This window comes from Bufo gargarizans, chromosome 1, assembly GCF_014858855.1.
Source record: "Bufo gargarizans isolate SCDJY-AF-19 chromosome 1, ASM1485885v1, whole genome shotgun sequence".
Taxonomy (NCBI): domain Eukaryota; kingdom Metazoa; phylum Chordata; class Amphibia; order Anura; family Bufonidae; genus Bufo; species Bufo gargarizans.
In genome coordinates, this window is record NC_058080.1 from 169184837 (window position 1) to 169197230 (window position 12394).

General features: G+C 39.3%; 1 protein-coding gene across 8 annotated transcripts in view; it reads right to left on the reverse strand.

The window, feature by feature from the left end:
• The window catches only part of GRIA2 (glutamate ionotropic receptor AMPA type subunit 2), a 233140-nt gene that overhangs the window by 111507 nt on the left and 109239 nt on the right, over window positions 1-12394 (reverse strand). For all 8 annotated transcript variants that reach the window (XR_006390560.1, XR_006390561.1, XM_044300096.1 and 5 more), the window contains 2 exons: window positions 3095-3291; window positions 2722-2775 (listed from right to left, as the gene is read on the reverse strand). Coding sequence is in view for 6 of the 8 variants with exons in the window: in XM_044300096.1 (XP_044156031.1) it covers window positions 2722-2775; window positions 3095-3291 (251 nt within the window). In the remaining 2 variants the exon portion in view is untranslated. The remainder of the gene's footprint in view (window positions 1-2721; window positions 2776-3094; window positions 3292-12394) is intronic.

Below are 12394 nucleotides of genomic sequence, written 5' to 3' on the forward strand. Positions count from 1 at the left end.
ATAATGCAAACGGATCCGTTTTGACTTACATTGAAAGTCAATGGGGGACGGATCCGTTTTCAATTGCACCATATTGTGTAAGTGAAAACGGATCCGTCCCCATTGACTTACATTGTAAGTCAGGACGGATCTGTTTGGCTCCGCATTCGCGGAATGGAGGCGGAACGGAGCCAAACTGATGCATTCTGAGCGGATCCTTATCCATTCAGAATGCATTGGGGCAAAACTGATCTGTTTTGGGCCGCTTGTAAGAGCCCTGAAACGGATCTCACAAGCAGACCCAGAAACGCCAGTGTGAAAGTAGCCTTATATGTAAATGAACATATGAAATTTTAATAAAACTGTGAATGAGGGCTGGTACAACATGTAAAAATGCCAACAACAAAAACATTAAGATAACTGCAGGTACTAAATGTTGGTAAACTGAATTCTATGGATTTATTATTATTATTAGTGTTGAAAATACTAATCTGTATTATTTTTTTTATATTTGTTTTAAAGGATTCACTTTAGAGGACATTCTGGGCTGTTACTGCTGATCTGTCATTTACTCTTAGGCCCCTTTCACATGGGCGTTGCGGGAAAAGGTGCGGATGCGTTGCGGGAACATGAACGATTTTTCTGCTGCGAGTGCAAAACATTGTAATGCGTTTTGCGCTCGCGTGAGAAAAATCAGCATGTTTGGTACCCAAACCCGAACTTCTTCACAGAAGTTCGGGCTTGGGATCGGAGTTCTGTAGATTGTATTATTTTCCCTTATAGCATGGTTATAAGGGAAAATAATAGCATTCTGAATACAGAATGCATAGTAAAATAGCGCTGGAGGGGTTAAAAAATAAAATAAAAAATAATTTAACTCACCTTAATCCACTTGATCGCGCAGCCGGCATCTCTTCTGTCTTCTTTCTTTGCTGTGTACAGGAAAAGGACCTGTGGTGACGTCACTCCGGTCATCACATAATCCATCACATGATCTTTTACCATGGTGATGGATCATGTGATGGACCATGTGATGACCGGAGTGACGTCACCACAGGTCCTGTTCCTGCACACAGCAAAGAAAGAAGACAGAAGAGATGTCGAGCTGCGCGATCAAGTGGATTAAGGTGAGTTAAATTATTTTTTATTTTATTTTTTAACCCCTCCAGCCCTATTGTACTATGCATTCTGTATTCAGAATGCTACTATTTTCCCTTATAACCATGTTATAAGGGAAAATAATAATGATCGGGTCTCCATCCCGATCGTCTAATAGCAACCGTGCGTAAAAAATAATCGCACCGCATCCACACTTCCTTGCGGATGCTTGCAATTTTCACGCAACCCCATTCATTTCTATTGGGCCTGCGTTAAGTGAAAAACGCACAAAATAGAGCATGCTCATGTGAACAGCCCCATAGAAATGAATGGGTCGGAATTCAGTGCGGGTGCAATGCGTTCAACTCACGCATCGCATCCGCGCGGAACTCTCGCCCGTGTGAAAGGGGCCTTAATCAAATGATTGGTATAAAGTCAAAGTATATAATAAAACATTAATCTGAAGAGTAAGGCTCTCTGGCATTACAGTAGATAGTATGGAGATCCAGCACACCAGCTTAATCAGTGGATGGGATAATATCACTTGGTATTTGGTTTGTTTGTTACTCGTATTATGTTTTCTTTTTTTTTCTACGCAACATTTTTGTAACTGCAATAACATGTAAAATGAATAAATAAATAAATAAATAAAACATGAATTGGATAGATTAAAATTTAGAATTATAATATATTAGAATACTGTTTAAGACCTATTTCTATCTGTAAAGAATAAATCAAGGCAACTGACTTACTGTAGATTTCTTGAAAATGTTTCACTCGTTCTTCCAACGAGCTTTCTCAATTCTGAGTGAGTACGTCCAGTTGCCTTGATTTATTCTTTACAGATATACCATGACCTGGATAAATGAGAACCTTCACAGACCTATTTCAGACTGTACTGGTTGAGACCGGATTTTAGGGTCCGTGTTATGATCACACACTGCTTGATTTTACTGAGCCAAATTCAGTCTGCCATAGAACCCTATGGCAATTTAATTCCGTTCAGTAGAAGTTAGGGATATTATATCTCTAATACAGTCATGTAAATACAGGTGCAATGTGCCCGTGTGTTGAAGAGTTACAATATGCCAGATATTTAAAGAAGAGAATCCTATTAAATAGCACTTGTTAGCTATTGGTAAAAATGAATAAAGGACTATTACCCCATGAGTAGTATTTGTACAGTTACATCATGGTAAATTTGACTAAGATATTTACTGATAACAGCAATAACAGCAAGAGATGAAAGGCATTACCTGGCTCATTAGAGGTTACTGTAAGTAGCAAGTTACAGAAAATTAAGCTCTATCTGTTCTGTATACAGTCATAGTAATACGGTACATGGCACACTGGCATTTCATGCCAATACAATGGGGTATAGTACATTGCACTTGTGATGTGAATAGTGACTTGTCTAAGCAAAGTAAAAAACTAGTTTTAATAAAAACAAGAAATACATTAGCTCGGTTGAACACTACCTGCACACTATGGGGTTAATTGAGTATTAATTGAATCATAATTAATATATTATTCACAAGATCTCAAAATCTTTTAAATATTTGAGAATGTTAAGGCAAAAATCAACAAAACATATATTTTAGTATACTTCTTGTGCATTTGAGACAAATATTAAGGGGCACTTACCAGATTTGCTATGATATAATGGTATCCTTTAACATGTTTACCAATGGTGATTACCTAGGAGCAAAACACAATAATAATCAAATCCTCAACTGCTCAATATTATTTTTCCTTTTAAAATTGATTTAATTAATGCACAAAAAGAAAACTGTAAGCCTTCTTGTATACATGTACTAATGCAAAATAGTATAATGAGATACATTTAAAAATATAGTATAGCTGTGATTCTACCTATTTAGCTTTCCCCAGTATAGACTGCCCAGCACACGCAAAATATCAATGTATCAATGTAACAGCATTTGCATTGTGGGGGGATAACCTTATTCAATAATGTGCATCGTACCCAACATATACATATATAACATTGATGACAGACCTGATCCACAATGTCGTTTACTTTGTCCCTCTCACAGTCAAGAATCACCCGTCTTTCCTTTTTTAATTCCAGATCCTGGAAGAGGGATCGGTACGTTTCATCTTTCCTGTCATTGTTAATGTTGCCTACATTGATTGCTGTCACTTGCCATTTCTTCTCAGCTGCAGAATCCAGCACAGCTTGCAGTGTTGATAAACCTTTAGGTACAGAATATTGGACATAAATACAGTCAAGATCAACAGTAACCTGGGGTGTAAGGGGATCTGTCTACATTAGAAGTGCTCTGACCATTTCTAAGATTTTCCTTAAATATTAATATGCGGAATACAGATTACCATACAGTATAAAGCCATTAAAACCTATCGTAAATGTGATTAAATAAAATTTTGTAATGTACTTTACATTTTTTTTTATTTCCTAGCGAAATAGGTGTCGGAAGTTCAGGCACCAATTGTTCTTTAGAACCCGTACTCCATTACATTGCTGTTTATGAGCATACGGACTCCCCTGTGGCCATACTGAGTGCTGTACCTGGTGCACTGCTGCTCCTGCCTGTACCAGTTCTGCTCTGCTAAAGCCTGGTATACATGTGTTATGTCAGGCTTTAGCAGAGCTAGCACAGGCAAAGGAGTGATGCGCTATGGAGCTCCTGCCCTGTGCTCATTCCACTAATAATCTGCATGCCAGCAATAAAGGCTAGTAACAGAGCAGAGCAAGTGCAGGGCAGGAGCCAGTCAATTTTCTTCTGGGTTTCTGGGGAAAATACATGAAAAGTAGCTTAAATGTGCCTGCATCGGATAGGGTTAGGAAAGCCACTTTGAATATCTTTCACAGAAACCCAGAGGCCTACAATATACCGCACACATAGTACTCATACTAGGCGCTCTTCATAAAGAGTCAGGCAACACATACGTCTTTCCAGACACGGTTGTTATTTACAATTTTTTAGAGCAGTTTGAAAAGTTCTGGTTGGGGTAGAATACATTTTTTGAAAAATTTGGCACACCTGAAAGGAACTGAATCTCAAAAGGTTAGCTCATCTCTAATGTGTATTTATGGGAGCAAAGGTAAGAGCTGCTGCCAGAAACTTCTAGCGGCGGCTTATCTCCTTGTGAAACAAAACGATCCGATCCTTTTCTCCCCCAACATGATCTGTCAGGGGAGAGTTGGTAGCTCCCTATAGACCTTAAACTGTAATGTGTACGTGTACTGGAGCCTATAAAGAAGGAAAAAAAACATAAATGATTTAAAAAACAGTGAATGTTTTCTTTACCTCTCTAGTTTGGCCAAAGACAACAATAAGTATTTCTAGAATAGAAATAGTTTAGAAAATATTCATACAGAAAAGTGTACACCTGGAAAACACTGGGGATTCTATTTTATTTAATGTTTGTGTATGTCATTCAAAGATATCGACAGTATCCACTAAACCAGTGACATCTACAGCACCCCATCCCTTAACACTGACCCCCACACAGTGCCCCGTCTCCTTAAAATGGGACCTCCACAGCAGCCCACCCCCTTAACTTTGACATTAACAGCAGCCTGCCCGTTTAACATTGACTGCCACAGTACCCCATTCCCTTAACAGTGACCTCCATTGTACCCCGCTCCCTTAACAGTAACCTCACAGTACCTTGCTGCCTTAACAGTGACCTGACAGTACCCTGCTGCCCTTTTAATAGTGCCCTCCACAGTGCCCGCCCCTTTAACAGTGACCTCCACAGCATCCTGCCCCCTTAACAGTGACCTCCACAGCGGCCCGACCCTTTAACAGTGGCCTCTACAGCAATCTGCCCCTTAACACTGACCTCCATAGCAGATCATCCCCTTAACTGTGACTTCCACAGCAGCCTGCCCCTAGGGTGGCCCGAGGTCCGGCCTGGACAGACACAAAGATATGTGCTGTCTAAGCGTGAGCTGCAGGGAGAAAGTCAAGCTCCCTTCCACCCCTGCAGCTGACAGAAGTTGATTTTACCTTCATTTTTTCCATCCCTGTCGGCTGCTGAGTGGTAGGGGACCTAACAGGAGCCGTCTTTTAAGGGTGTCTTTTAAGAGTGTACTGAATGGACACCCTACCTGCCCCCTTAACTGTGACATCCACAGCACTCCGCTCCCTTAACAGTGTCATCCACAGCGCCCTGTCCCTTTAAAGCTGACCTGCAGCAGGGAAGAAATATGTCTGGGTTGTTATGAAAACCTGGTGTAAAACTGTGTGTATGTGGAGACTAAGGACCTGCAAGCTTTTATTGGCTGATAAAAGTCATGTCACCAAGCTTCTATTGGCTAATGCATTTTTGGGGAATATCTCAGGAACAGTACATGCTAGAGAGCTGAGACCCGGTCTAAAACCTTACTGGACACCTGATGTATCTTTAGCGTACATACATACACACGCACATACATACAATCAGCTTTATATATTAGATATTAATGGCAGGTTGTTGCTGCTTTTCCCTGGCAAAGTTACAAAGAATCACAGGGTTTGAACCCTGGATAGAAAACAACATAATTCCCTGGAGATGTCTATTGGGATAATTGAAAGGTGTTTAAAGCCGCAAGAGACTAAAATATCTGAAACCAAAGCTGGAAAACTACAGTGCGTCAAAGCTATTGACACTTTTGGGGCATTTTTTTATAACTGCATTCTAGTCATTTTGGGCTAAAATAATTTTTTTCAATTGCTTTTTGATGGATGAGCATATTGATTCTGCACAAATCAAATTCATTAAGAATTGTCCAAAAGAATTAAGTGTTAACTAACCCAAAACCTTTAATTTGTCCAGCACGAATCATTCAAAATGACAGGCACCATTTAACATTTCAGAAGACAGAGAAGAAGGCACCGGCTACTAAAAAGGATCAGTAAAAAAAAAAATGTTTACCCAAGGCCATGTATGTCACTGTCGCTGTGACATTACTAATGCTGCCTTGCCTTTACCACTTCCAAACCGGGCCATTTGCCCCCTTTCTGACCAGGCCTAATTTTGCAAATCTGACATGTGTCACTTTATGTGGCGATAACTTTGAAACGCTTTTACTTATCCAAGCCATTTAGAGACACATTGTACTTCATGTTAATGGTAAGTTTGAGTCAATATGCTTTAGCTTTATTTATAAAAAAATACAAAAGTTAATGAAAATTTGAAAAAAATCACTGTTTTCTAAATTTGAATCTCTCTGCTTTTAAGACAGATAGTGATGCCTCATAAAATATTCATTAATTAACATTTCCCATATGTCTACTTTATGTTGGCATTAGTTTGTTAAAGTAATTTTATCTTTTTAGGATGTTAGAAGGTTTAGAATTTTAGAAGCAATTTTAGAAATTTTTAAGAAAATTTCCAGTCAGCTTTTTTAAGGACCAGTTCAGTTCTGAAGTCACTTTGTGGGGCTTACATAATAGAACTAACCCATAAATTACCCCATTTTAGAAACAACACCCCTCAAAACTATTCAAAACTGGTTTTAGAAATGTTGTTAATCCTTTAGGTATTCCAAAGGAAATAAACCAAAATAGAGGTTAAATTTCTAAATTTCACCTTTTTTGCAGATTTGCCATTTTAATACATTTTTTCCATTAACACATCAAGGGTTAACAACAAAACAAACCTCAATATTTATTACCCTGATTCTGCAGTTTATGGGCACACGGCAGGGCTCAGAAGGCAAGAAGTGCCATATGGCTTTTGGAGGGCAGATTTTGCTGGAATAGTCTTTAAGCACCATGTTGCATTTGAAGAGACCATGAGGTATCCCCACAGTAAAACCCCCCAAAAAGAGACCACATATTGTAAACTACACCACCCAAGGAATTTTTTAAGGGGTGTAGCAAGCACTTCACTCAACAAGTATTTTAAAGAATTTAGGCCCAAACTTTATTTTTCACAAAAGATAACAATATCCCCCCACAATTTGCTACCCACTTTATTCTGAATGCAGTGACACCCCAATTGGGGTCATAAACTGTTATTTTGGAATACACCAGGGCTCAGAAGGGAAGGAGTGGCATCTGGATTTTCTAACATGGAATTTTTTGTCATGGTTTTTAAGAGCGATAACTTTTTTCTTTTGCTGAATGAGCTGCGTGGGGGATTATTTTGTGCGGGACAAGCTGTAGTCTTTATTAGAACCATTTTGGGGTACATTTGGCTTTCTGGTTTCTTTTTATCTCATTTTTTTGGGGAGCTGAAGTCACAAAAAAAAAGCTGATGGGTGTTATTTTTATATTTTTCTTTTTACATCGTTCACTGTATGGGGTAGATCATGTGATATTTTTTTAGATCCGGTCATTACGGAAACAACAACACCAAATATGTCTAGTTATTTTTTGTATTTTCACATTTTACACAATAAAAACCTGTTTTTGTGTTGTAATTTTCTTAGAACCATATTTTTTTCCCATTTTTCTGGCTATTGTCTTGTGTGAGGGCTTCTTTTTTGCAGGACGAGGTGACGTTTTTATTTCTACAATTTTGGGGTACATACGACTTTTTGATTGATTGATATTATGGTTTTTGTGAGGTTAGGTGACTAAAAAAAGCTGTTTTACACCCATTCACTTGTTTTACACATTAAGAGCATTTTTAGAAGAAAAATCATGTTTTTGTGCTGCAATTTTCTTAGAGCCATGTTTTTTTATTTTTCTGGCTATGGTCTTGTGTGTTGGCTCATTTTTTGCGGGATGAGGTGACGTTTTTATTGCTACTATTTTGGGTTAAATACAACTTTTTGATTGATTAACATTATGTTTTTTGGGAGGTGAGGAATGGGAATATTTTTCATCTCTAGTTTTTATTAAACATTTTCAACAGTTTTCCTCTACAGCTTTCACCTTCATCTGAGACTGATACTTCCCCTTGCATCTGTCAGAGAACTGCTCTGATGACTACATCTTTGTCTTAACGTTTATGTTTACTTTCAAAAACGTATTATAGCCACATTCTTATCCGTAAGAAAGGAATACAGCTTAAATGTATATGAGCTGTCAGGAGTGAAGAGGTTAGGGCTAAAGACTATATGTGTCACTATGAAGAGGAATGCATCACAGTCTGCAGATGCACTGAAAGAGAAAGCTGTAGAGGAAAAACTGTAAATTATAGTATGTGATTATAAAAAAAATGCCAAAAGGCTTGGATTCAATTTTGCTGTATACTAGGTCTCACATACAGATAAGGCAGTGAGAATACTAATGTTTGCCAACCTGGCATATTAGCAGTCCACAGAAAACTGCTTAAGTGCCTTAATATGGGGAAAATTTTCTGGCATAATTTTTGGTGACTGAAAATAAGTTCCATTCATCTGAATGTGCTTGGTTTGGCGGCAGGCACAGGAATTTCTGCAAGTCCCATTTGCATGAATGGAACTGACTTCATGTCACAGAAATTTCTGTGTCAAAATCTGCCATGGGTGAAGGCACCCTTATATACCCTTTGACTGAATATTTTCACTCACACATTTTTAGAATACATCAAGATTTTTTTTCACAAACAAAGAATTATTATTAGCAGATGAAAAACCTAGTTTTTCATTTCAATTTCAATAAAAATATTCTATTTTCTATTAAATAATTTGCATTCCAATTTACAATGTATTTCTGTGGTTAAAATAGCACCAGCTTTAGGCCTGTTTCACACTACAGTTTTTTGTTTCCGTTTTGTGGGCCTTACAGATATTGTCATTCACATCAGTCCCTGTCCACACTGAGGCTCCCAAACTAAATTCTCTATATCAAACACAGACAACATTAATAAACCAGTAAAAAAATGTAAGATGTCTTATACATTAACATATGTAATGATTGCAGAATTATTTTTAGCTCTTTTAATTAAGATACCTTACAAATGATTTACACGCAGGCTGCTATTTACAGTGTTCTATATGTTAATCCGTCCTTGTTTTCTTACTAAAAATATATCTTGTTTATCTGTAGCTGCCATATTTTATAACCCTATTTACATCTTAAGTGAAAAAGCCTGGAAGGTTCATAAAGAATTAGTTTAACCCCTTCAGGACCCTGGCATTTCTGGTCTTGATCCTGGCCCTATTTGCAAATCCGACATGTCCCTTTATGTGATAATAACTTTGGAATGCTTTTACTTAGGGCTCGTTCACACAAACGTGTGAAGCCCGTGCCTGTGCTGTGGACCGCAAATTGCAGTCCGGAATGCACAGGCACCGTCCGTGGGGCAGGAGTGTGGGGATCGCAGACCCATTCACTTAAATGGGTCCGTGATCCTTCCGTTCCGCAAAAAATAGACCAAGTTCTATCTTTTTGCGGTGCGGAAGCATGGAACGGAATCCCATAAAGAACTCCGTAGTGCTTCCGTAGTGTTCCGTTCTTCCGTTCCGCATCTCCTGCTTTGCGGACCCATTGAAATGAATGGGTCCGCATCCGGGATGCGGAATGGCCACGGAACGGTGCCCGTGTATTGCGGATCCGCAAATGCGGTCCGCAATGTGGCAACGGGCATCACATGTTCGTGTGAACAAGCCCTTATCCAAGCCATTTTGAGATTGCTTTTCCGTGGCACGTTGTACTTCATGTAAGTGGTAAATTTAAGTCGATATGTTTTACCTTTATTTATTTATTTATTTATTTTTAATCCAAGATTTATGGTAATTTTAGAAAAGTTCTTTATTTATTGAATTTCAGTGCCCAATATGTTATGCCTAGTTTAAGCCATCTGAACCATATCACACCATTTAAATTGTTTGTTGAAAGAGATAGTGACACTCGCGCTAAGGTCAGTGTCGTCCTCCCTCTTCCTGTCGGGAGCCGCTGCTGGGTATCTCCGAGGAGTCCCCTGCTCTGACTGAAATTATTAGTTGGGTTCTACTGGGTACTGAAATGCCAGGAAAGTGGATGTAAAATTTTGTTTTGTTACACTGCAGGGTTCAAAAGGGAAAGAACACCTTTTTGGTGTCGCAGTGCAGATTTTGATGGTTGCCATGTTGATATTATTTTGGGGTGCATATGACATTTAATATTATGATTTTTGTGAGGTTACCAAAAAAATGGCTGTGCTGGCAGTTTTTATTTATTTTTTATTCAGGCATTCACCTGAAGGGATAGCTCATGTCATATTCTTAGGCCTCATGCACACGACCGTTTTTGTGTTCCGTTCCGCGAAATTGGGTTCCGTTGCTCCGTGATTCGTTTTTGTTTCCGTGTGTCTTCCTTTATTTTTGGAGGATCACCAGACATGAAGGAAAGTAAAAAAAAGTCTAAGTCAAGTTTGCCATGCAAATGATAGGAAAAAAACGGGCGCGGACGTGGATGACAATCTTGTGTGCCTCCGCGTTTTTTTACGGTCCCATTGACTTGAATGGGTCCGCAAACAGTTTTCCGTGAAAAAAATAGGACAGGTTATATTTTGACGGACTGGAACCACGGATCACGGACGTGGTTGACAAACGGTGCATTAGCCGAGTTTTCAACTGACCCATTGAAAGTCAACAGGTCCGCAGAAAATCACGAAAAATGGAACAACGGACACGGAATGAAACAACGGTCGTGTGCATGAGGCCATAGAAAGATAAATAGATAGATGGTTAGATAGATAGATTTTAGACGATAAAAGAATTTTTGAAAATAAAAAAATTATGTTTTTGTGTTGCCATTTTCTGAGAACCATTTGTTAAAATTTTTCTGGTTATGGTCTTGTGTTGGGGCTTGTTTTTTGCTAGATGAGGTGACGTTTTCATTGCTACCATTGACTGCCTTTCGTATGCATTCCGTTTTTTTTGCGGAACCATTGACTTGAGTGGAGCTACGAATCATTATTTGCGGGCAATAATAGGACAAGTTCTACCTATCAGCGGAACGTAAATACGGAAACAGAATGCATACGGAGCACATTCTGTTTTTTTTTGCAGAACCATTGAATTGAATGGTTGCGCATACGTACCGCAAACTGAATCTGCAAAAACGGAACGGAAACAGAAAAAAAAAAGTTTGTGTGCAAGAGGCCTTACACTGACAGTTCACTGTGAGACCCAGCTTGGGGACTGGGCTTCATAGTCTTCCATAGTAAGCTGGCCCTGAGGTTTTTGTAAGGCCTCAGGCTGCATTAGCAGCTGTTCACATCTTGCAATCAAATTGCTGGGTGCTGATGGGGTGAGAGAGGAAGCTCCCTCCATCTGTAAACTCCTTAGATGAGGTAGACGAGATCTAAGGGTTACTCCACCAGCATCAGAGTTTTATGCAATGCTGTTGGATAGAGCAGATGCTGTGTCCACCCGATTAGCACACTGTATTTCTACAGCACAGGTTAAGAAGTCACTTCCCACGGAGCCGTATTAATACAACTGAGGTCAGGAAAGGGTTAAACTGTAGTTAATGAATTGGGTGGAAACAATTAGATTCATATTTGCAGTGCACATTTAACATTTATGCCCAGAGTGGTCCCAACATAAACATCATACTGTACATTAGGCCATCATTCACCTAACAGAGGTCATCTTGAGACAAAAGCCATTGAAAAGCAATTGAAGGTGTTTGCTTAGCGCATTTAGTTTAGATAATACGTCTCATAAATCATGAGTGTTAACTCTCCATGATTGTGGTCTAATACTTTTCTGTGAGATCAGGACAGGATCCAATCCCATTTGTGGCTGTAACAAGTTTTCACAGCGGACTTGACATTTCTGGGGCCCCAAGCAAACTTATGTCTGGAAGTCCTGCCGCACTACTAAGGACTACAAATGGGACTTACCATCCTATTCCTCAGCTCTTGCTAGAAGTGGACTGGTCCGACTTCCTGCCAAGTGAGGGGCAGAGCTAGTTAGAGGAGTAGTAGAGAAGAAAGTAAACAGTGAAGGAGAATGCAATCCATCTTCCGCTCCTCCAGGCCATATGGACCACAGAGTCGTCTCATCTAGGAGGACAACTGAGATCCTGAAGGGTCCTAGGCTACAAAGGATTTGCAAACTATGGTGTATTCGTGGTAGCAGAGTGATCAAGCTATCAAGACTCTGCTGCAAGGTGGTGGGAAACACATTAAGACATCATCACCACAGTTCAGGACAGGCATAGGTAGAAGCCTATGTCATACAGTGGACACCTACAGCTACTGGTGCCAGAGTATAGATGTAGGGAAGGGAATGAGAAGAGAGACATAGCTGCTGGATGTGCTGATTTTTTTTTGCACTCAGTAAAGAAAGATGTTCTTTGTTAAACATATTGAGAAGTTCTGTCACAAAGGGGTTAACTGTTTTAGCTGACTGAATCCTACGTTTTACTTTCACATTGTGCCTGTCATCTAATAACCCTTATCTCTAATTTACAAAGAGGCATAA